Source organism: Dermacentor andersoni, chromosome 7 (genome assembly GCF_023375885.2).
Source record: "Dermacentor andersoni chromosome 7, qqDerAnde1_hic_scaffold, whole genome shotgun sequence".
NCBI lineage: Eukaryota > Metazoa > Arthropoda > Arachnida > Ixodida > Ixodidae > Dermacentor > Dermacentor andersoni.
In genome coordinates, this window is record NC_092820.1 from 120,672,691 (window position 1) to 120,698,807 (window position 26,117).

Below are 26,117 nucleotides of genomic sequence, written 5' to 3' on the forward strand. Positions count from 1 at the left end.
CAAGCACATCGCGCGCGAACATCTCGGGCCCTCGCCTAAGCATTTTGTGCATCGGCGCCTCCGACTGCGCGACTAAGAACATCGAATGTTGACTCCTCGAGCCCGTGTCTAGGCACTTCGTACGTCGGTACCTCGGACTATGCGAATAAGCTCATCGAATGTCAACTCCTCGAGCGCGCGGCTAGGAATTTCACGCGTCGACACCTTGGACTGCGCGATTAGGCGCATCGAGTGTCGATTCCTTGTATCTGCAGCTAGGCATTTTGTGCATTGGCACCTCGGACCCGCAACCAAGCATATTGCGCATTCACTCTATTATATTGTGACAATAGCTCGTAACAATATCTATCATACCGCCCCTTTACCCTTTATAAAGAGAACTTCATCATGAGCTCTGTTTACTAGGCCCCTTGAGCTGGCACAGACACCTGGCTGCAGAAGTGATCGAGGCATCGCACAAAAGTACAATTCTGGAAAGCACCTAGCAGCTGTATATCTATCAAAGGCTCTCTGATCCTAAGTTTCACAGCCATTGCCTGGTGAAGATTACTGGGAAGGCTACTGACACTCAGAGCTTTCATTCAGTAAAAAGGTCAACTATAAAATAGGAAAAAAAATGCCTCCCTGGTTGTACTGGAGACTGCTATCAATCAGGCAGCCTGAAGGTACAACACTGCAACTATATTCATGCCTACACGGAGTTATCCACCTCGGTTTGAAACCCAGGCACAATGCTGTTTGTAGAGCAGACGCAAAGAATGCCATACAAAAAGGGCGGGGGGGCGGGGGGATGAAGGCACAGCAGACCAGAGGCCACATGTACCAGAAGCCGTACATCACAAAACACTCGAAAGACTACAAATTTGGTGCCTTTTAAAGAACTGAAGAGAAGGTGAAACTTCGAGGGCCGTGTTCTCAACATGTATTCTTGCATTTCTGCTAAGTTTACGGAGCTGATTTCTTTGTTACCGTTTAACATACTTTGACTCCGTTTTTCTTTTACACATTTCTTGGGCTACAGTGCAGGTCGTGACATTCTCGCTTTCTTATCTTGACCCTTTGTAAGTTTACGATATGGCTATTTGTCTACCCCGAAAGTGTGTATGATGCGAAAGTAACATAAAAAATGGCACTCCAAAAAATTTGTTGCGAGAAAAAAAGAATGTCATGACCTTTTGCATGCGTTTAGCTATGCAGGCAATACTTAAGAAGCCTTCTATCACGCTTTTTAAGTTCCCCGGGCTCTGCAGAAAGTTCGAGGGAGAAAAATACTGCTTATTAGAATCCAATAAAATTTTCTCATGATATCACTGAAACTTTTATGGAAGCATTAGGGTGACATTTTAAACATTTGTGCCAATTTTCATAAAAATGCATGAAGAAATAAGGAAGTTGATTTTCAAAGCTACGTCCCCCCTTAATGAAGGCGAAGGGTATATCACCCCCAACATCACAGTGCCGTCAGACAAGATACAATGGCTGCGTTGTCTGTAAACCTCTATTCCTGTCCTTGCTTTGTTTACAAAAAGTGTGTGCTATTGTGCATCTACTAGCTTGACCTGAAGTAGTAACGGTGACGTGTTGGGCTAGTTGGTTTGGGCTCGAAGGTTTTGTTCTGCATCGTTTTTATTGGTTATTCTGAAGCATCTTGCCTTTTTTTGGAAATAAACCAGTTGTTGGTAGCTTAGCGGTTGTTCTGTTGTTTCTATGTCTGTCTATGTCACAAATCATTCCGCTGAAGAAACACATCCTTTGACCGGACACCTTCACTACATTGTCAGAAGTGAACTCTAGATGCACATGATGTAGTCTGCGTAATTTAAAAGGCGACGCACATTACGTTGCGTTTTGAGCGTTCGGCTGAAGAAAACATTATGCCCAATTCTTTCATCAGAAAACCATTGCCCGGACGTACTGGTCATGCAATGCAACTCAGCACAACGCCATGGCCAGGGACCACAGCTTATTTCTTTGCTAACATGCCACCAAATCAGATATGCGTCCATAAAGCCTGTCACTAGTGGACACAAAATAATAAGTGCCTCAATCACTCACTTGGTCAGGGCAGCAGCCGTAAGGCATGGTGTCGCAGCCACACCCGGCCAGGTTGGGTCCGCGGGCAGGAGTGCGTTTGTCAAGGCAGCAACCAAACTCTGTGATCTGGCACGGACAGCTTGCCATGTCAGGACCCTCAGCGGGAGTGACATCGTCGGGGCAACAACGGTACAGCAGACGAGAGCAGATGCACCCTTCAAAGTTGGGACCGCCAGCTGGTGTGTGCTTGTCTTAGCAACAGCCAAATGGATAGTTGTGACATGTGCATCCATAGTACCTGGCAGCAGAAAGGACAAAAAAAAATCCAGACTTCAGTGACTCTTTCATTCATTTACTCAGTGACTGTGAACAGCATTTACAAGTCCCCCAACTTCTTGAAACATTTAGAGACTACTACGTGATCTTGAGAATGCTGGGTTTCGGAATCACAGGATGTTAGTCAATGATGTGTCATCATGTCATCATCGCTGTCATGCCACAGTCATCATCAACAGGCCACGGCATTCATTGTTGTGTTTGGTGTCATTTTGTTAGAGTAGTGGCATCACTGTTGTGCCGCTAACTTCTTTATTTTTGTGTCTCCCTCACAAGCCACAATTCATCCAAAGCATGACAAGCAAACAAAGAAACGAACAAGATCAGTCCATTGTCTAAATACCGTTTACAGTGAAAAAGATTATGTGCATATGTTTCATGAGTCAAGGAACAGGAGTAATAAAGAAGCATGGAAAGAAGATAAAAAATATGCACATAAAAGAAAATGAGAAAGAAGAAAAAAATAAATAACGTTAATATCAGATTGGATGTGATATCACGCAAACCTGAAAGCACCCACAAAAGTGAAAGCGTCCCCAAAAGTGATCGACCAAGAATATGGCCCCATATCTCTGCTCCAAGATGCCGTATGACCAGTAAACACAACATGTGCTTCCTGCTTTTCGTACCATTAAATTTTTTACTGCGACAGACCCTTGCCTTAAAACATAATGCTTTGTGTGCCTTCATAAAAGCTGCTTTCTTTTATTGCTTAAAAGTGTCCACCAGCCGACACAGTCAAGTTAGCATTTTCTTGAGACTAGGGCACTCATTTTGATCGCACCTGGGGCCGCTAGCAGTGGCGATGCCATCAGGGCAGCAGCCGTGTGGTTTCGTATGGCAGCTGCAGCCTGCCCGGTCGGGTCCCTGCGCTTCCGTTTTGTTGTCGAGACAGCAGCCAAACTCGGTGTGGAAGCAACAGCCCTCGCCATCTGGGCCGAGGGCAAATGAAGTGTTGTCTGCACAGCATCCGTAGAGCGACTCGCTGCAGTTGTCACACCCCTCGAAGCCAATGCCCCAAGCTGGAGCCAGTCCGTCGGGACAGCAGCCGAATGGGGTGTTTGTGCAGTTGGTCTCGTACCTGCGAGCAAAAAATAGTGAAAGAAGTTTTTCAGCATCCGTTTCTTCATGTGGTGCTACCTGTCACTCACTGATAGAAATATGCATGCGTCAACCTGCGTTGTGGGGATGCGCGACTCTCACGCGTCCCCTGATATGTTGTTTTCCCGCATAGCTGCCGCGTCCTGTTATCCGGCTTCGCCGCATGGTATGGTGCCCGGGGCAGTCGGTGTGGTTGAAGTGTATTGCGAGAGATGGTGCCACTGTGGTTCTGCTAACGCCACCTAACAGCGGGGTTACTTGGGCGCGAAAAGGAGAAGGCTCTTCCTTTTTGGCTCGGAATCGGCAAGCGGTGCGGATGTTCTGCGCGTGCGCCGATCCATGCTTCTGCGAGACCAGCTCGTGAGGCCTACCCCGGAATGGACGAACACGATCGTTCGAACGTGCCACCGTTCGCGTGACCGTACGCGCGAACGACCAGGCGTTGGTGTCCAGCATGGGGCGAACATATTCGCTCGTTATCCGGTCGCGGTGAGTCGGACCTCCGCGATTTGTCGCGCGCCCAGCGGCATGTTTTGTGGAAAGCAACTCGGCTAGCAGGCATTAGTCGATGAAAGGTGCAATAAATGCCCTTGTGACTGTTTGCACTACTGTGTTTTCGTTCCTTTGTCCCAAGAACACGGGTGAGAACCCTACAGCATAGACTACTAATTCAGCTTCAAAAGTATTTTAGATGTGCACGTGCCTTCATTTCCCTCCTCCCTGCCACGTGCCAATGAACATTGCAATGAACAGCTTCTTCATGAATATTCACCGTACAGTACGAGGGTCACTGAAAAACTTCTGCACCATGCATAAGCAACGGCTGGCTGAAAGCTGTTCAGATTTGTTGACCATGCTTGTCACAATTTTGGACACAGGGTTATTTAGTTTTCTTTGTGGGCACAAGCTTGCCTAATAAAGTGTTCCCGTTTATATTTAGTTAATTGCTCTGTCTTCACCACATTCCTACACTGAGTGTCAATATGACAACCACATGCTACAGCAGGGCACGAGAACAGTGAATTGCACTCTCGTACCCTTCACAGCCTTCAAAGTTGGGTCCCAGTGCTGCAGTGACGTCATCGGGACAGCATCCAAAGGTCGTGTTGGTGCAGATGACACACCCCTCAAAGTCGGGACCTTCAGCCGGCGACTTCTTGTCAGGACAGCAACCAAAAACAAGGAGCTCACAGGCGCATCCCTCGAAGCTGGATGGACGGCGTGACATCAAATTCCGTTATTACGAAGCCCTCAGACATTCCATCAAAAGCAAGACTGTGTACAATGGTTTAAAATGACTCGTATTTTCTTATGCTAAGCTCATGCAAATTTACCCGCACTCATAGCAACACATTCCAATGTTTCTTTGCTGCACAGTTCAGGGAAGTGATATTAGGTTACAGAAGCATCTGCTATCAATGACACATACATTTTCTTTAGGTAAACTCAAAATGAGGATGCACTAATGTATCGGCAAGATTCTCCATTGCGCAATGGCAAGGTCTATATACTAAAAGGCAATCTAAACGTGCCTTCGTCTTCATGAAAATTCAATTCGTAATAAACCCTTATTTGGATTTGTTAATTGCGTCAAGGTGCTTTTCAGATCTATAAGCTAAAAGACGATGCAAGGTGGCTACATACATAGCACTAGTACAGTGCTCAGCGATCGAAACGTAATACTGGAAGCGCATAGCTGTCGGCACTTTTTGTGCCATCTACAGGCACTGGGGACACTGAGATTATCCATTTTTGTGTCACTTGAAAGTTTGAAAGTCTTTGTGATGCATTGTGACTCCATTCAGCCCCTCAGCCATCAACCAGCACTCACCGGTGGCTTAAAAAGCACCGGCCACTATACGGCCCAAGTATCACATTTCAGTCACTGAGCGCCGTACATTTGCCCTAATTAGCAGAAAAGATTAACAACAAGCAAAGTAATCAGTCTTGATAGCGAACTTTCAACTAAAAAACTAAGAGATAGCTGCAGCTCTATTCAATGCTTAAATCGACTGCTGAGTGCTTCTAACATCCTCATCGGACCAACAGAGCTCATAGCTAAACAAAAGATAACTAGTGCATACGCATTGAACGATTGGTTGTTTTAGCAACTGCTGCCTAAGCAACAAGCTCAAATTAACCTCTGCTTTACTCTCAGGAACAAACTCGGACCTTATGGTACACCATAGCGCAGAGAGACACCCACAATGTCAGAACAAGAGACAGCCCAAAAACGTTACACCAGACATCAGAGCATCAGACGGCACAGACGCTATTGTTATGTGTTTCACTGCACTATGATTTATTATAATGCTGAAGGAGCAAGCCCAAGTATTCACAATTATGATGCCCAGGCCACGGCAATGAGGTTGTCGAGCTCGCAAGTAGTGGCATACATACTTGGGACCCAATGCAACAGTAACGTTGTCAGGACAACATCCATGTGCTGTTATGTTGCAGATGCACCCGTCAGCTGTCGCAGCGGTGACATTGTCATGGCAGCAGCCAAACTCAGTCGCCACGCAGCAACCTTCGCCGTCAGGCCCCAGAGCAAAGGTCACATTGTCCTCGCAGCACCCGTACAGCGACTCCGTGCAGTTCTCGCACCCTTCAAAGTCAGGTCCCTCAGCTGGTGAGATTTTGTCTTGGCAGCAGCCATACTTGGTGGCCTCACAGCCTTCCGCACAGCCTTCAAAGGCCTCACCCGTCGCAGTGCTCACGCCATCGGGGCAGCAACCAAATGTGTTGTTGCTGCAGTCGCTGCACCCTTCAAATCCCGCACCACTTGCCGGTGTCCTGCCATCTTGACAGCAGCCAAACAACGTGTTCTCACAGTCAGTTGGTTCAGTCCCGCTCCCTTCGACTTCGTCCTCACAACCAAGCCCGTCCGGACCTGCGGCCGCAGTCATGCCATCTGCACAGCAGCCGTGAGTTGACAGAGAGCAATTGGCTACCGGCGTAACCTGAAAGTAGGGTGGGCAGCCCTCATTGTTCGGTCCCTGGGCCACAGACCAGCCATCCGGACAGCATCCGTGCGTCGTTCCATGACAGGGTTCTTCCGTGCGCGAGCCTTTGAAGCAAGTGAGTCCACCGGGACCATCCGCTGCAGTCATGTTGTTGGGACAGCAGCCAAACTGAGAGTCGGCGCACGGGATGACCTTGGTTGCCATGACTTCGATGCAGTTGGTTTTGTTCACATCTTCGGCGGCCGTGATGCCATCGGGACAGCAGCCCCACTCAGCTGTGCTGCAGTTGACAAAAAGGGCTGCGTCAGTTGTGACCATGAGACAGCCCTCGTTGTTGGGGCCCTCAGCTGGTGTCTTGCCATCGTGGCAGCAGCCAAACTCCGTACCATTGCAGAGTGACAGCTGTTGACAGCCCTTCCTGGAAGTGGAAATAAGGAGACCATAAGTTTGTAATTAAGGAGTACATCATAAGATTGAATACATTGCTAACACGAATATATAAACGCATACAAATGAAATGAACTGCGATTTGCGCTTCACCTGCAAGCACGTATGACTCCCTGGGACACAGGCCAAGTGTTGGGACTAGACGATATTGTTACAAACGTGGGAGATATTTATTCAGACCTGAAGGCAAGCACAAACAACAAAGTGACCATCGCCTAGTCATCATTCTTCTCCTCTTCCCGTTACATCACTTTCTTTTCTCTTTTTATGTGCTGCCTTTTCACGCATGGACACAACTTGTTTATAAAATTGTTGTATTGCTTTGCCAAACTACAGAAGCTCGCAAACATTCACTTGTAACAGGCCTTCTGGTTGACTTTCCTTTTTTTTCTTCAGCATTTCAATCTACAATGCATGCAGAGAGTATCGTCACTGCAATATTGTAACATAAGTGATAGCACCCTGCCCCTTTAAATTTCAGACTTCGTGGATCATTTGCGTTAAGTTCCATTATTTCATGGCTTATAACAAGTTCGCGTGCAACAGATGTTATATGGTGGAGACCCATAGATACGTTCCTCACTGTAGCGTTTTATTGGCTTCTACATTGCATTTTCGATGTTCCAATCTAAATCTCATTTATTCCCCTGTATTATGATCCCGTTTGATGCGTCGCCATTCTGTAATTCTCGCATATTTTACGCTGTGTTTGGACCCGGCAGTCATGAAAATTTAGTTATGCAGAGGAAAATTCGCTCTCACACATTGCAACAAGCGTATGTTGCAACAAGTGATCGAAGTTTGCGATAAGTGACAGAAGCTGCACAAGCCAGGCACTGCAATGGATCGACAGAAAATGTGCACACAGCCATTGCCGGAGCACCCTAAAAAGTGTGCATCGGTTAAAACCTATCGCAAACCATGCGCACTAGGCCAAATTCTCCAAGCACAGGGTTACATTTATTTGGGGACCTGTAATTGAGTTGCATAACAACCAGTTCTGTTTAATCAGTTTCCCCGCAATAAAGTCGCGTTTTGCGGTGAACCATACGCAAAATATTGCAGTGAAGCTTATCTTGACAGGAAATGGGCCAGTGTAGCGAAACGTCATACGGGTCCCTTATTTTACACACATGCACGAGCCATGTCCCTGTCGCAGTATGAGAGTCGAGACATCTAATAGTTGTACTTGCAGCCATTCAGAGCCGTTTCTGACACTTCTGTGGCTATTTGTGCCTTCCTCACTGTTACATTTTCCTCGCTGCTATGTCACTTTTCCACAGTCTCTTGAAAAATGGACCAAGAGGGTTCTCCTGCGAGAAGTGTCAGCAGAAGTGACAGAAGTAATAAAATCCCCGAACAAAAGAGGTAAGCTAACCTAAATGGCCCAAATGCCGCGGTCACACCGTCCAAGCAGCAACCAAACTCTGTAGCCTTGCAGCCACCTTCGACAGGAGTAACCTCGGGACATCCCGTGAAGCTGGGACCAGCAAGCGTCATGCCGGCAGGACAGCAGCCATGCTTAGAATCCTTGCAGCCTCCCAGGAGGATCACTTCATCTGGAATGAGTTACATCCAGCATTAGTATCACAAGGTCTTGAGCGTAATGAAAGTGATCCTACGAAGCATGATCTTGATCATAAAACTGCTACTACATCGGGGCAGGGCTGTGAGAGTAACAAAAACATTTCCGTCAACTTTATAGTGTTATCATTCAAAATATTTTGCATAATTATTTATTTGTCAGCCCACCACCCTGGTGATAACCTCCTCTGCACTTTATAATCACACATTTACACGATCAACTGCTGCCATACTGGCTCTTTTTTATATCTCGATTGCAAATAAAATGGTTAATACTTTTGTTCATATTCTTTTTTTTCGTGCAAGTGGTAATTTTTTGTTTTACTGTGCTTGCGCACATGCTCCTGGTTTTATTTAAGCTCGAGGTCTCCGTATAAATTTCAGTTGTAGATGTGGCAATCATGCGTGTCTTTTACCTCTACTTGCGCTATATATTTCTGTGCTGTAGTTAAATGCGACTTAAGCAGGAAAAACTAGTGCAGTATGCAGGACATAAGGAAGGGACAGACAGCACGGTTGTCTGTCCCTTGTGTTTCGTTCGTTAAGCTGCTTTTTTGTACTGAAATCATGAGCCAAACAGCCCGAACACATTCACTTCCACAGTTAAATATGGTCAACATATACAAACACACCCATTTTTCTGTTTTGATGAAATGCAAAGGCTTATCGGCCAGTACGCCTGCTCCTAAGTTCATGTACTATTACGTGACACATCTAATGCAACAGCTAGGTTCCAGAATTACAGATTAATACTTCTTTTGTTGTTCTGTCTTTCGTTATTTTATGCTGGATATGTTTAGACTGACAAATGGTGCTTCTAATCAAAAAGTGTTAGTTGCAAGCCAAGAAATCCGCATGCTAAGTATTCATCTTTGCGGAACCATACATCATGCCGAAGACGAGTCATACCTTCGTCGCAAGCATTCCTGTTGCATGACTCAGTGTCAAAGGGCTTCTTGCTGACATCGCAGTTCTTAGGTGCAGCTGGTTTCCCATTGACGTGGCAAATGATAGTTCTTGTGCGCTGACCACCACCGCAGGGCGTTGAACACTGCAAGAATTTGCCACAAGACAGACTTCACTCACACGCCACAATCAGACCCAAGACGTTGTTCGGTACTCTTTCAGTATGGCTTGCGGCTACGGAGTAAATACAGGGCATCTGAAAAGCAAATAATTTTTGCATCAAATTGAATCAGCATATTGTATCTCATTGCGGTTGATTTTCTCATTTGGCTTCCCTAGCATAAGTACCTCATTCAGATAAAACATCTTAAACTTGTAACGTCACATAATGACATCCCTACTGTCATGATCCAGATGTAATGCAGTAGAACTTCATTCAGACCCTATTGGGAAAAAATAATATGAGAGAAAACGTACTAACCGGGAAAGCATACAATTCAATGTCACTAAAAAATATGACAGATTCAACTGCAGTTTAAATCCATGTAATGCGAATTGTTGCATGAATCACTGCAGCACGAGAGGCCAACGCGTGTTGAGCTGGTCAGACCTGTGCTGCATTATAGATGCACATTGTCGTTCTTGCAACTTCGGCAAGTTCACATGTGTGCTCCTCGAATTCTGCCTCGGTCAGCAGCTTCTTCAAGCAGGGCATTTTGTCGGGAAGTTTCGACGGGCCCGCTCGGCACGAGTTGTTGCGGCACGAGACGCCGATGCACATACGGCTGGTGGGACCCAAGGGATCGGAGACGCACATTGTTGTTTTCCTATTGCGTAGTGTTTTAAGGCAGCAGTGGGAAACCAAAACGATATCGAGCTGGTTCGCGACACCGTAATACCATGCCGCCAGAGCGACACATGACTCTCACTTTGTGCTCTCTGTAGCAAGAAACGGCAGCATGCTTGGATTATCGCCTATTAAAAGCGTGCAGTACGCTTCCAACGGCACTTCGCCCCACCTGCTGTGAAACAGAATGGTGGAGATGCTTTCGCAATAGGGTTGGTGGCAATAGCTGTGAATGCGGCACGCAACAACCAGGGAGATTTGCTGGTACCAGAATAAGAAACCGAGTGTGCGCCGGCATTCTCACGTGAGAAGGGCAGGCGAGTATTGCGGGGAAGTAGCTGCAGCAGGCGATTACAGTTCTCGTTGCTCGCACCTTTCGCATTTTCTTGCTTACATGGGGCATATCTAGTGGCCCGAATACATATCATACGATCGCACTTTGGTAGGCTTGTTCGAATAGTGCTTTTTTGGTTCGAAGCGAATAGTAATTCTCGAATAATTTCGAAGCGAATACTTGGAATAGTAGCAAGTAAAGAAAAGAAAGAAAAAAGTAAAGTAAACAAAAAACGGCAGTAAAGAAAAAAACGGCAGATGGCTAAGGTCTGGGATTTATTGAAGGAAAGTAAAGAACTTGATTATTGACAAAAATCTACAAATTTTCGGGCAAGAACACTAGCTGTTCCACATGCTCGGGTTTGAGGTGCTCCCTTCTGCAGCTTACAATGGCTCCTGCAGTCGAAAAAAGCCTTTCACTTCTTGTCTGGGTGGCTGGTATCGAAAGATACCTACGGGAAGCTGCAACCAGAGTTGGGTAAAAGTGGCTGCCCTTGCTTTTCCACCACACAAGGGGTTCTTCGGACTGGGAAAGAAGGGGGGCCTTCAAGCACTCAGCAACCTCGTCCGAATGATGTGCACGCGAACTGAAGTGTGTAAAGACACTCCACACAGAGTCCCCTGATGGGTCTGCTGACCAGATGCTATTCTCACTTGTTGCTGTGCCATGTTGATCAACTGGCAGTCTCTTCTGCTGCCATTGCGAGCCATATTTGTATCTAGGATCGACCAACATTGCCAATGCAGGAAGGCGTGACATCTTGATATCAGGGAACCTCGTCTTGATGCTACGCAAAAGGCTTGAGGCAAGCAATGCTGCCTCACCACCTTCGGAAACATGTTCAGCTAGAACCACCTCGGTACACTGCAACAGGGGAATGATTTCTTACAGCGTGGGATATCTGTTCCCAGACAGTTCAGTTGTGGCGTGGTCAAGTGGCTTCAAGACTTGCACTGCTGCATTCACAATTAAGCTTCTACTCACTTACGTTCAAGTTTGGAACTGCGTCAGATTCTGAAAGTTCTACAGTGATGACTGTGCAGAGCTTCACGAGCCTGGCCATCATGGCATGCTCACTCTTCCATCACCTCGGGACGTCTTGTATAATCTCGAGAGGGTCCAGCTGCATGTTTCTCTGAATTTCCTGAAGCCGTCCTCGGGCCTTGGCACTCCATTTGTATCTAGCCATCATCGCTCTGGCCTTAGCATAGAGCTGCAAAAACCGTGACACTTCTCTTTTGGCATCACTGACACACAACTGAAGGGTGTGTCCGAAACACTGCACACCACTCCAGGACGACCGCGCTACTGCAGAAGCAAAGCTCCTTCCATTATTTGTAATGACGAAGATCAGCACAGTATCGTGGGCTGGAAGTCCCCACTCCTCGATGACACCTGCGATAAATAGCTCCAGGTGTTCTGCAGCGTGAGAGTCTGTCATCTCTGTGCAAGCCGTGTTGCCTGAAGTCACTGTCCATGACGTGACAAGTTACACAAACGTAGCTGACATTTGCCTGCGATGTCAAACCATCAGTTGTGATTCAAAGCGACTCCACTCCACTTGCAAAATGTCCCCGAGCTTCTATTTAACCTTCTCTTTGCTTGATGCGTAGAGGTCCGGAATAATGGCTCTTGAGAACGTTGTCCGAGACGGCACGGCATAATGCGGCATAGCGAACTTCATCATGTCGAGGAAACCCGGTTCTTCGACAATGTTGTAGGATTGAATACCACGAGCTACGATGCGAGCTATCATTTTTGTCATCTGTTGGGCTTTTGGGGCCGACGCTTTCATTTTCAGCTTGAAACTGTCGGCTATGGATGGCTGTTGACCACTTGCCTTGCTTGCCTCCTTGAGCTTGGATGGCCTTTCGCGTGCATCCCGCTTCTCTTGGTAGTCCTTGTGCAAGTCCGGGTGTCTCCTTAAATGCGTTGCTAGGGTTGTTGTCGTACTTGTCGGGGTCTTCAGGACTGCCTTGCATTTAAGACATCGAGCTTAGGTTCCCGGTGGAATCTTTACAAAAACGTTCCAAATCGGATTGCTGGCCGCATGCAAGTCCCCCATGGTGCTCTCTGGAGTGGTCCAAGGCGGCTGGGATTGATCAAATGCCACCGCGGCAGAGACAGAGTCGCCCACTAAAAGCAATCGACCACAGCACCATGCTGACGAGATGCGTTTTTTATGCCTTTGTTATGAGTATAGTTCTGTTGTCCTGGCATGGTTTGGATCGGATTGGGAAAAATATTACTGAATCCAAAAGCGAAACTTCAAAAAACGCCTTCTCCCTGCCGCGTGCGGCTATTCGTTCGAGCCGAATACTTCGAAATTTCCCAACAACAAAATTTGAATCGAAGCGAATATCAAATAGCGCACTATTCATTCAACTATTCGAAAATATCGAATATTCGCACAAGCCTACACTTTGGCAATGTACCAAATGTTGGTGCCAAAAGATCGTGTTTGCCAGGAACTTATGAACCAGTAAAAAAGAAACGCAACTGTATTGGTTCATTTTTTTATGTTCTCATTAGCGAATGGTGGCGCTAGGAAACCATATGCAACAAGACTGCACCAACAAGCTTCAAAAAAGACTAGCATTCAGTATTAATTTTTCTATTCAATGAGCAATCTTCTTACAAACAAATTCATTCCAAAGGAGTACAATGTGTGTTCTTCGTCAAACGTTTTCACGGCACTTGTGTGAGTGACAAAAAGTGTGCTAGGTCTCATGATGCACGGCTTCTGTGACACCGTCCCAGTCCTGAAGCTCATGAGAGAGGCCGAAGCACTATGCTTCATGAATCACCAGAGCTCTCAAGCCATGAAGGTTCCACACAGGCCCAGTGCATGACCTGGCCGGTGAGGTACGTTGACAATGGCTCGAAAATGTTTAACGAAACGCTGTACCGCTTCAGTCTGCCTTATTATCTGCCTTCATTGTCACTTCAAGGTTTCTCCCAAATGCAGAACAACTGAATTTTGGGCTACTCACCTATTATTTAGGTACCATGAAATGATAGGCTAAGAGTTGATAGGCCAATAGACCAGACTGAGAGTAAATTGAACCACCGCTGAGACAGACATCTGTCAATACATTGTGATGACTGTGGTTGTGAAACATCATTTACTTAATGCTCTATATTGCACAACAGTAGAGGGAAAGACCCACAGTAAAACATGGAAGTCAGTTTGATCGCAAAAGTAGGTGCTGGCTGCATCAGCAATTCATCTGTAACACTGAGTAAAAAAGAAATCACTCATGTCATCCAACAAGTTAAAAGTGAGCAGACTACTCTTACGTTTCCAGCTTCATCTGCATTTGCTAGAGGAGTGGCTTAATTCGAGCTATAAAATGTGGATTTGAGTCCAAATCATACCTGAATTCCGGCCAAGGAGTGATCGTACACTGTCATGCTCATGCCTATTAGAATCTGGTGATCTGATGAGGCTGTCTTCATGTTCAGATTTCAATTTACGCTGACGCTACAAATATGTCATATTTCAAAATAACAAATTAAGATTTATGCTGTAAGTAGTGTACCATTCATGTCTGTCCCTCCTTCCGGGTCTGCATTGCACAAGCACTGTGGTTTTAGCACCACAAAAGGCATTTTTATTTTCACAGTACTAAAATAAATTGCCGTAATGCAATCATGCTTTCTGTGAACTGTCGACAAACAGATAGAGAGGAGCCTTGCGGAATGCACACCTGATTCCAGGGAGCAGCGACCCAAGTGTCATTACAGACAGCCTCCACAGTACACTCCCGAGTTGAGTTAAGTTGTTCTGCTGGGTTGCAGTTGTCATCCGTTACATCGATGATGCTCCCGTCGTTAAAGATGCCACAGATCACCTTGCGGGTCTGCATGCCATTCCCGCACTCCGTGGAACACTGCAAAGGAAAAGTAGTGTTCTAAACTAGTCAAACTTGGGCAAAGCTTAAGCAGCAGTCGGTGGAAGTAGCATAAGACCAGGGAGGTAGGAAGTTGGGCTAGTCGCAATAGATGCATACTTAAACCAGCGTGGGAGATGACGGCAATACTGAGATAAGGACACGGGACAAGCACTCTCTAACGAGTTCAGTTTATCAAGAGCAACACACAAAGGAATGCACTGCCTGCATGCGCATCTATATCATGGAACAAATCAGCAAGCAGCAACATCTCACAAACCAAGAAGGAGATGGATGGATGAGACAGAACACAGTTATCATGCTGCCTTTGTATACAGAAAGGTTCTACAAGGCCAAGGAGTATGCAAGAACAGCCATTCAAGTTGGGCAAATTTAAATGCGATATCAATGTGTGATGCCTTCACTTGCTTGTTATCTGCAACTAACTCTTAAGTTCTACAACACTCCTGTGCATTTTTATTTACACATTTGACTTTGATTAAAAAATGAAAATGCACAGCAGCACACCCTGTCTGCTGAGAGTGCTAGCTGCACTTTAATGACACTGAGCAGAGATTCTTCAGCAAAAATTTTGCGACGATGTGCCTTCACATGTCAGCTCGATGGCACTAATTGGGTGAAGGTGTGTCCCTCGGGCAACTGCTCATCCCTTTCCCTTATCATACCTTTATCATACCTTTAAAAGCACTGCAAGCAATTTTCAAGTCCTTTGTGGCGTCGTGCTATATTCAGGTGGGTGACAATCATTCCTTTTTTAGTCTGCATGAATGACTGCAGCACACACACACACACACAAAAAAAGCTGTAGTTGTGTTAAGCTGGTATGAAACGGCTTGTGTGCGCGTGCTTCTCAGGAATCCCTCAGTCTGCGTGTGGCAGACTTTCTCGCCTGGAGGAGCCCCAGCAATTTGTCAGAAGATAGCTTACATGGAAAATTAAATTGAGTCGAATTTACAGTAAAAATCAAGTGAGGAGGGTCCGACACAAGAAATATCTATTGCTACTCTTCTGGTCAGCACTGCCGTGTTCTTGTTGTCCCTGTCTCGTCACCAGGGGGACACCACTCTTACACACAAATCTACAAGCGCAGTTGGCCAAACCACAATGCGAACAGCGTGCGGCATGACTCACGGGGCTCCACTGGGTGTAGTACCACATGTACTGGTACTGCTCGTCCAGGGCGCTGTCGTCCTCGTCACATGGTTTCGTCGTGTTCGGCCGCTTCTCGTCATCGCAGTACTCGTCAGGGAACAGTATCCCCTCCTTGTTGGTGCAGAGCACCTGCCGGGTCGCGATGCGCGACGAGCGCGGAACTTCACACTGCATTTGAAAGGTGCCATTGTTCAACACTCACAAACAAAATACTCCCGCAGTTTCTTTTTTAATAGGTGCGACCAGCAAGTTCTCACAGTTTTACACTCAGTATGTGGGCTATACGCTCGATACCAACATCAGCCGCAGGCTGAAGAGAAAATAATATTTCTCTCGGCCGGGAACCAAACCTGGATTCGTTGCGTTAGAAATTAACATTATACTGCAAAGCTATATCATCATCATCATCATCATCAGAGGGGTTAGGCCCACTGCAGGGCAAAGGCCTCTCCCATACTTCTCCAACTACTCATGTCATCTACTAATTGTGGCCATGTTGTGCCTGCAAACTTCTTAATCTCAACCACCCACCTAACTTTCTACCGCCACCTGCTACGCTTCCCTTCCCTTGGAATCGAGTCCGTAACCCTTAATGACCATCGGTTATCTTTCCTCCTAATTACAGGTCCTGCCCATGCCCATTTCTTTTTCTTGATTTCTACTAAGAAGTCATTAACTCGCGTCAATTCCCTCACCCAATCTGCTCTTATCTCTTAACGTTACACCCATCATTCTTCTTTCCAAAGCTCATTGCGTCGTCCTCAATTTAAGTAGAACCCTTTTCGTAAGCCTCCAGCTTTATGCCCCATACGTGAGTACTGGTAAGACACAGCTGTTATACGCTTTTCTCTTGAGGGATAATGGCAACCTGCTGCCTGCTGTTCATGATCTGCGAATGCCTGCCAACGCACCCAAGCCCATTCTTATTCTTCTGATTATTTTATTTCAGCCTCATTATCCGGATCCGCGGTCACTACCTGCCCTAAGTAGTGCGAGACAGATGATGCGATGACGGTGCGAGACAGAGGGCATGATGATGAATATATTGTGACGCAGCAGTTGTGACGACGTTTATTCCGAGTCGAAGATGAGGCGAACCGACCACGCCCACAGCACGGATCACACTCGAGAGCCAGCCCCTCAAGCGATGATGAAGAAGAACCCCATATGAACCCCACATGATGATGATCATGTACAGATGACAAAGAATAGCTTATAAATGGCCGCACTAATGTCCCCTCGCACGAGAGCCGCCATCCTGGCCACAATTCAAAGGGGCGACGAACGCCTCGTGAAAGGCTTTATACGGGAAACGTGGACAACCTCAGCGGCGTGGTAGCGGTGGTCGTTTGGAACAATAACTGGTACCACGCGATAGTTAACCGGAGAAGTCTGCTCCAAGACTTTGAGGGACCGATGAATCAAAGCTGAAACTTGTCACACAAGCCAGGAGTATGAACTGGTGTCCGGAGTAGAACTTCCTCGCCAGGGCGGAAGCATACGACGCGATGAGAGGCGTCGCAATGCTGCTTGCGATCCTGTTGCCGTGCTTCGGTGTTGATGCAGGCGAGCTGGCGACAACGCAGAATGCGGGACACATATTCTTCACAGGAGGATGGACATTGATTGACAGTTGGCGCGAAGAATGAGACGTCAAGACAGGAACAGGGCGAACGACCATAGACAAGTTAGAATGGCGAGTAACCGGTCGTGCGTTGAATGGCGGTATTATACGCAAAAGTCACGAATGGCAAAATTGCGTCCGAGTTTCTGTGATTCGGTTCGATGTGCGTACATGGCTAGCATGTCTGACAGCGTGCGATGAAATCGCTCTGTGAGGCCGTTGGTTTGCGGATGGTAACTGGAGGTAGTCTTGTGGATGGTTCCGGAGGCTCTGAGTACTTCGTCTATTAGTTGCGACAGGAATGCTTTTCCACGGTCGCTCAGGAGGACGCGAGGAGCACCGTGGCACCTTATTAAGGATTGAACTATGAATGCAGCAACTTCAGAGGCTGAGGCAGAACTCACACAAGTTGTTTCGGCGTAGCGCGTCAAGTGATCAACGGCTGTCACAATCCATCGTTTTCCGGGGAGAGTCACAGGAAGAGGACCATACAGGTCAATGCCAACGACTTCAAATGGTTGCGACGGACATGGAACCGGTTGCAGTTGTCCGCTTGGAGCTGATGTAGGGAGCTTTCGACGCTGACATATGGTGGAGGAAGCGACATACCTCGCTACACTGGCGGACAATCTAGGCCAGTAGAAGCGACCTTTGATGCGGTCATAGGTCTTGAAGTGGTCATGAAGAAGATGAAGGGGTAATATAATGCTCACACAATTTCCACCGCGCGTGGAAACGGCCAACATGGCCGCTCGTTAGGGCGGCAAGAGCCGTATGAAATGCTTTAATCGCGAAACATGGACAATCTCTGTGGCACGGTAGCGGCCCACCAAAGACGGAACAACTGGAGTGACACGATAGTTAACTGGCGAAATCTGTTCCCAAACAATGTAGGGCCCGATAAAACGGGACTGAAGCTTCTCGGACAAGCCAGGAGCGTGAAATGGGGTCAACAGTAACACTTCGTCTCCAGGGTGGAACGAAACAACACGGTGAGATGCATCATAGCGAGTTTTGTGGTCTTGTTGACTGGCGTCGGTGTTGAGGCGGGCACGTTGGTGACATCGGGCAATGCGCGAAACGAACTGCACACACATTTATGTGGACGAGGGCACGGGGACACCAAAGAAAGAAACGTCGAGCATAGAGGTCGGTTGGCGACCATACACAAGAAAAGAGGGCGAGTAGCCCGTAGTGCGTTGGACGAACATGTTGTATGCAAATGTAACGAATTGTAGAATGGCATCCCAATTGGAGTGGTCAGGGTTGATGTACATAGATATGTCGGACAGCGTGCGATGAAAGCGCTCTGTCAGACCATTAGTTTGAGGGTGTTAGCTGGAAGTCGTTTTATGGATGGTATTGGACGCACGGAGAACATCGTCGAGAAGTTTAGACTGTAATGTCGTGCCGCAATCACTCAAAAGGACACGCGAGGCTCCGTGCCGTAAAAAGATGGCTTTAGAAAAAGGCTGCAACCTCCTCTGTGGATCCATAAGATAGTGCGGCTGTTTCAGCGTACCCTGTAAAGTGGTCTACAGCTGTGACGATCCATCGTTTACCAGCAGTGGTTAAGGGCAACGGTCCATAGAGGTCGATACCAACGACTGCGACAGGAACTTCAGGACACGGGACAGGTTGGAGCAGTCCAGCCGGAGGTGAGGTCAGTCATTTGCGATGTTAACAGAGCGAACAGGAAGCCACGTATTTCGCTACGCTGGTTGCAAGTCCAGGCCAAGAGAAGCTGCGAATTTGCTCATAGGTTTTGTAGAAACCAAAGTAACCGGCAGTGGGATCGTCGTGAAAGGTCTCCAGTATCTGGGCCCGAAGTGATCGGGGAATGACAGGAACCCAACGGTGTCCTTCTGGATGATACACATAGCGGTATAACATCGAATTCTTTATCTTAAAGTTCTTCAACTATTGACGGAGCCGAGCGTTAGGTGGGCGAGATTATCCGCGAATACGTTCCATAGCGGAGTGGCAGTAGGAGTCATTACGTTGGCAAGAGGCAACCATATGAGAATTGCTGAATGGGAGCCGGTTGAGAGCTTCAAGTGAAGGGAATGCAGGCGACGCGTCCTGCGGTTTCCTCACCCTCACGGAAGGTGGTAAGCAAGCAGCATTTGGAGACGGTGGTAAGGGGCAACGAGAGTGAGCATCGGCATCCTGGTGTTTCTTTCCAGATCTGTAGATGACGTCGAAGTGGTATTCTTGTGAACGAAATATCCAACGGCCGAGACATCCCGTTAAATTCTTTAGCGTCGCCAACCAGCACAAGGCGTGGTGATCAGTAACAACTGTGAAGGGGGGGCCGTGCTGATGAGGCCAAAATTTCTGGACGTACCAAGCAACGGCGAGACACTCTTGCTCGATAATCGTATAATTTTTCTCTGCAGCTTGACTTGCGTGTGCAACCATACATTGTTCGGAATTTTGCACATGTTGCAGGAGATCAGAGCCGATACCGTGACCGCTGGCATCAGTATGTAGAAGAGTGGGTACGGTGTTGCCAAAATGAAAAAGCACAGGTACAGACGTTGGGGCACGCTTGAGGGCGTCAAAAGCAGTTTCGCATTCATCCTATAATACGTAGGGAGCTCCAGAAGGAAGGAGTTGGTGGAGCGGCTCCGCAATGGTGGCAAAGTTACGTATGAAGCGCCGGAAATACGAAGCTAGGCCAAGGAAGCTACGTAAGTCTTCGACACGTTAAGGCCTGGGGAAGAGGACGACAGCGGTAGTCTTGTCGGGGTCGGGTCGAATGCCCTCCTTGCTGACAAGGTGTGCGAGTACTTTAGTGGTTTTGCTAGCGAAGTGGCACTTTTTTGAATTCAGCTGAAGGCCAGCAGCTGAGAGGCATGTCGAGGTGCTGCAACTGCTGATGGAAAGTCGACCAAATATGATGATGTCGTCAAGGTAACATAAGCAAGTCTTCCACTTTAGGCCCCATAGTACGGCGTCAATGATCCGCTCAAATGTGGTGGGGGCATCACACAGGCCGAAGGGCATTACATTAAATTCGTAAAGTCCATCGGGTGTGGTAAAGGCAGCTTCTTTCCTTGTCTGCTTCGTGCATGGGGTTCTGCCAGTACCCGGAGCATAGATCAAGACCGGAGAAATACTCCGCACCTTGTAATGAATCTAACGCTTCATCGATTCAAGGCATTGGATATACATCCTTGCGGGTTATTTTATTCAAGGCACGGTAATCAACGCAAAAGCGCACTGAGCCGCCTTTCTTACGCACCAAAACGACAGGTGACGACCAAGGGCTTGAGGAAGGGCGGATTATGCTACGTTTCAGCATGTCGGCAACGTGGGTATCGATGATCTGGCATTCAGCGGAAGAAACGCGATATGGCCGCCGGCGCATGATGGAAGTTCTATCTGTGTATGCGATGATCCGTCGCAGCAGTCTGTCTCAGAAGAGGAGAGTGGACGTCGAAGGAGTCTTTATGCTTGGATAAGAACGCCAGTAAATCCCCCGTCTGCTGTGGCGTTAGATCAGAGCTGATGGCACTAGCGATAACAGAAGCAGGGACCGGATATATAGCGGTGGGTAGCTGTGAAACAGCAGTAGCCGAGGTAAGCACGGAGACAGGCTGAGTGTCCAAGACGCAGATGAGAACGGCGCCTTTAGGAAGCAGGACTGGCTCAGTGGTTGTGTGGAGTACAGCCAAAGTGGCCGTGCCGTCAGTGAAGCGAACAAGGCTGGGTGCAAGAGCAATCCCTTCGAATAGGCAACGGGCTGACGGTACAATTAAACGTCACCATCGGTGATGTCAAAGTTAACTACATCGAGTTGTTCGCGGCCAGGTGGCACCATACAATCATCAGCAGTTCGTAAGCGAAGGCGCGGTTCGTGCAAGTCGTCGAAATTATCAGTCTCTGCCAAGTTAACGAGGCATTGACGACACGAGATGAAAGCAGACGCCGAAAGGAGAAAGTCCCACCCTAGTATGAGCATGTGAGCACAGGAAGTCAACCCTGCGAACTGCATATGCTGGCGTATCCCGTCGATCGAGACTCGAACAGTGCATTGCGCCGATGGCCGAATCACAACATTATTTGCACCGCGAAGGAGAGCTCCATTGTAATGTGTAGTAACATTGCGAAGAGAAGAGCACAAGCCAGCGTGAATAACAGAAATAGCTGCTCCCGTATCAATCAGCGCTATAACTGTTATACCTTCTACACACACGAATAAAGTATTGGCCGGGCACACTGGAGGAATTGTAGCTTTCCCTCCAAAAACTGCACCATCTAATTTTCCGATCAGTAGTCAGCAGTGTGGGTGGCCGGTCGCAGGGGTGATATCGAACGTAGGAGAGGGGAGGGCGAGCGGCGGCGACCTGTACAGTAGTTGCGTCGCGCATTGGGAAGCGGAGAAAGTGGGCGTGGGGAAAGCCGGCGCTGGTAGGGACTCGGAGGAAGCAACGGGTCTCCCTCATGAACATCGTAGCCACGGCGTTCATCCTGTTATCAGCTTCGGCAAAAACGCGATATTTGCCCGCGAATACCGCAATAATAACAAATTAGGCGGGGCACAGGCCGGGTAGTGTCAAATGATGTGGCAGGCGGACGGGTAGCAGGAGCAGGAGGTGCTGTCCGAAGGAACGCTGGTTGCACGGTCGCAACCTGAGCATACGAGGTGGATGGCGAAGGAGGGGCATAGCTCGCAGCGGAGGTCATGGAGGAGAGCTCCTCTTTGATGATGTCGCGCAGGCCAGGAACCGAAGGTTGAGGCTGGAGAACGGGAGGACTGAGCAGGCCACACGCTTGGAGCTCTTCGCGCATGAGAGTCCGAATCAGCATACGCTGATCCGTATCTGAGGGAGGAGGCGCGTCACCGGCGACAGGTTGTAAATGGATGGCCTGCAGTGCGTCCAGGTGCTGGCAAGTCACGATCACATCGTTAACAGTATTCTGATTCTTGCTCGCGAGTGCGTTGAACGTGACATAAGCAATGCCCTTTAGGGTATGACGAACACGATCAGGTTCCGTCATGGCGGCGTCAACACAGCGACAAAGGGCGAGGACGACCTCCATATAAGAGGTGTATGTTTCCCCGGGAAGTTGCATAGGTCCGTACACCAAGCTTTTTCTTGGCGACGTCAGAGCGGACGTTGGGGGCACCAAAAATCTGCCGAAGCTGACGTTTGAATGCCGCCCAGTCAGGCAAGGTGCTCTCATGGTTAAGAAACCAAGTCCTGGCAACGTCAGTGAGGGAGAATGTGACGTTGCGAAACTTGTGCATATCATCCCACTGGTTAGACTCACTCACATGGTCATTATTGTCCAGGCAGTCGTCAACGTCGTCAGTACGAAGGCCAGCAAACATGGTGGGATTGCGCTGCCGCGTGCTGATGGTCCATGAAGGAACGGCCGGTGGGGCAGAGACAGTGACGCTGGAGGCTCCTGGTGGATCTTCTTGGGGCATGGTGGTGGACAGGCGGAGCAAGTGGCGACCTGAACGAAGCTCCAGGGAAACTCGAAGGCGTAGAGGACCAAGGGATCGAGAACACCCTCCACCACTTGCGAGACAGATGTTAAGCCTCGACGGTTTATTTAGCAGGTCGCGCGCTAAAGCCGATGATGATGGCCATGATGATGAATATATACAGCTCAAGAAGATGAAGGGGTAATATAATGCTAACAATAGATGTATTCCCTAGGCACTTCCAGTGCCTCACTACCTATCGTAAACTGGTCTTCTCTTCCGAGACTGTTCAAAATTACTGCAGTTTTCAGCAGACTAATTTTTGGACCCACACTTCGGCTTTGCCTCTCCTGGTCAGTGAGCATGCATTGCAATTGGACCCCTGAGTTACTAAGCAAGGCAATATCATCAGCGAAGCGCAAGTTACTAAGGTATTCTCCATTAACTCTTATCCCCACTTCTTCCCAATCCAGGTCTCTGAATACCTCCTGTAAACATGCTGTGAATAGCATCGGAGAGATCGTATCTCCCTGCCTGATGCCTTTCTTTATTGGGATTTCGTTGCTTTCTTTATGGAGGACTACGGTGGCTGTGGAGCCGCTATAGATATCTTTCAGTATTTTTACATACGGCTCGTCTACACCCTGATTCCGTAATGCCTCCGTGATTGCCGAGGTTTTGACTGAATCAAACGATTTCTCATAGTCAATGAAAGCTATATATAAACGTTGGTTATATTGTCACCCAGCTATGACAACTAAAACAGTTTAGCACCGACAGATTAAGAAAAAACGTCTGCCTGTAGCGATGGCTGGTCCTCGGAGAGCCCGCGCGCAACCACGAACTTCGTCGTTCTCGCCTTAAGGGTCCCGTTTCAACACGTGCAAACCTATTTCGCGTAATTGCTCCCCTCTCAAAAGCGACCGGCCCGGTCGCTTCAAGGGCAGCGGGCGCGCACTATGGGCAAGAGTGCCAACATGAAAAGACAAAAAAAAAACATAGAGGCATGTACACAATGCTGAAGCAGTTTGTGAGGGTTGCTTAGCCCTGGCGTGCGTAGTACGGCTTCATCCGTACTACGTGGACGACTTCAGCACGGGGACGGCGTCGGCGAGCCAGGATCAGAGGTTTGAGGCACCACCTCGTAGTTCACATCACTGAGGCGGCGTACAACTTCGTAGGGGCCGAAGTAGCGGCGCAACAATTTCTCGGAGAGCCCGCGGTGTCGGATAGGTGTCCACACCCACACGCGGTCGCCTGGTAGGTACTGGACATTCCGTCGGGTCCGGTTGTAACGGTAGGCGTCGGTATTCTGCTGGGTGCGGATGCGATTCCGAGCAAGCTGGCGAGCTTCCTCGGCTTTCTCGACGAAATCTTCAGTGTTGTCATTCCTTGTGGTTCCGTGGTCTACCGGGAGCATGGCGTCTAAGGGAGTTGTAACGCGACGTCCGTAAACAAGCTCGAATGGTGTAAACTCGGTGGTCTCCTGCACAGCGGTATTGTAAGCAAACGTGACGTATGGCAAAATTTCATACCATGTTTTGTGTTCCACATCAATGTACATGGAGAGCATGTCGGCTAATGTTCTGTTTAGGCGCTCTGTTAAGCCGTTAGTTTGGGGATGATAGGCTGTGGTCTTTCGGTGGTCGGTGTGCGTCAGTGTGACGACGTGTTGCAATAACTCCGCTGTAAACGCCGCACCGCGGTCAGTAATGAGTACAGCGGGTGCACCGTGGCGAAGCACGATGTTGTGGACGAAGAAGCTGGCGACTTCAGCAGCAGTTCCCCGCGGCACAGCTTTCGTCTCCGCATAGCGAGTTAAATAGTCAGTTGCAACGATTATCCACTTATTTTGCAAGGAGGACGTGGGGAACGGCCCAAGAAGGTCCATTCCCACTTGCTGGAACGGCGCCGGAGGCGGATCCAAAGGCTGAAGGAGGCCGGCAGGCTTGACGGGTGGAACTTTACGCCTCTGACAGTCACGGCATGTTCGCACATAGCGCTGAACCGACGAAAATAGGTGTGGCCAATAGTATTTTTGCCGTATGCGCGCTAATGTCCTCGCGAAGCCTAAGTGGCCGGCACAGGGATCGTCATGACACGCCTGTAAAACTTCCTCGCGCAGTGCCGCCGGAACGACGAGAAGGAACGTTTCCTGGCTGTTCTCGAAATTTTTCTTATACAGGACATCGTTTCGCAGACAGTACGACGTCAATCCTCGTGAAAGAGGGCGTGGGACAACAGCGTCAGCTCCCTCGAGATATCGGATGACTGGAAGCAGCTCAGAGTCTGCACGTTGATAGTCAGCCATGCGCACCACGTCGACGACACCAAGAAACGGCAAATCTAGCTCCAAGTCGGAGGATGTCAAAGGAATAGGAGAACGTGACAAGCAGTCAGCGTCGCTATGCTTATGGCCGGATCTGTAGACAACAGTTATGTCGTATTCCTGGAGGCGGAGGCTCCAACGAGCGAGGCGACCTGACGGGTCTCGTAGACTGGCAAGCCAGCAGAGCGAGTGGTGATCACTGATCGCTCGAAATGGCCGGCCGTATAAGTAGGGTCGGAACTTGCTGATAGCCCACACGACTGCTAAGCATTCTTTTTCGGTCGTTGAATAATTAGCTTCTGATTTTGTGAGACTACGACTGGCATACGCAATTACACGTTCTGCGCCATCTTGCCATTGAACCAGAATGGCCCCGAGTCCTACGTTGCTGGCGTCGGTGTGTATTTCAGTTGCCGCGGTGTCATCAAAATGCGCCAGCACTGGAGCGGATTGAAGGCGTTTACGCAATTCGGCGAAGGCCTGCTCCTGTTCTTTCGTCCACGCAAAGGGCACATCTTGTCGCGTCAGTCTCGTGAGCGGTTCAGCAATCCTTGAGAAGCCTTCAACAAAACGACGGTAGTAAGCGCAGAGGCCCAGGAACCGCTGAACAGACTTTTTGTCTTTAGGACGAGGAAACTCGGCAACGGCAGCGAGTTTTTCTGGGTCTGGTCGTACTCCTTGGGAGCTGACCACGTGGCCTAGAAACTTGAGTTCCTGGAAGCCAAAGTAACATTTTTCAGGCTTGATGGTGAGGTTGGCCTTGCGTATTGGGGCAAGGACACTTCGTAGCCGGGTGAGATGTTCATCGAACGTGCTGGAAAACACAACAACGTCGTCTAGGTACACTAGACACGTCTGCCACTTTAGTCCAACGAGTACACTGTCCATCATTCGTTGGAACGTAGCAGGAGCGGAACAGAGACCGAAAGGCAGCACTTTAAATTCGTACAGCCCATCGGGAGTCACGAAGGCGGTTTTTTCACGGTCACGCTCGTCCACTTCGATTTGCCAGTAGCCTGACTTTAGGTCTAACGAAGTAAAGAACTGAGCATGACGCAGATGGTCCAAAGCGTCATCGATCCGCGGCAGGGGATAAACGTCGC

General features: G+C 48.5%; 1 protein-coding gene across 1 annotated transcript in view; it reads right to left on the bottom strand.

Annotated features, from left to right (window-relative positions):
* The window catches only part of LOC129385796 (papilin-like), a 92,906-nt gene that overhangs the window by 44,305 nt on the left and 22,484 nt on the right, over positions 1–26,117 (bottom strand). Inside the window, exons 10-18 of the mRNA XM_072289512.1 lie at positions 22,530–22,714; positions 15,601–15,789; positions 14,266–14,448; positions 9,378–9,519; positions 8,263–8,443; positions 5,719–6,855; positions 4,509–4,679; positions 3,226–3,451; positions 2,056–2,280 (exon numbers count right to left, since the gene is read on the bottom strand). Of these exons, the coding sequence (XP_072145613.1) occupies positions 2,056–2,280; positions 3,226–3,451; positions 4,509–4,679; positions 5,719–6,855; positions 8,263–8,443; positions 9,378–9,519; positions 14,266–14,448; positions 15,601–15,789; positions 22,530–22,714 (2,639 nt within the window). The remainder of the gene's footprint in view (positions 1–2,055; positions 2,281–3,225; positions 3,452–4,508; positions 4,680–5,718; positions 6,856–8,262; positions 8,444–9,377; positions 9,520–14,265; positions 14,449–15,600; positions 15,790–22,529; positions 22,715–26,117) is intronic.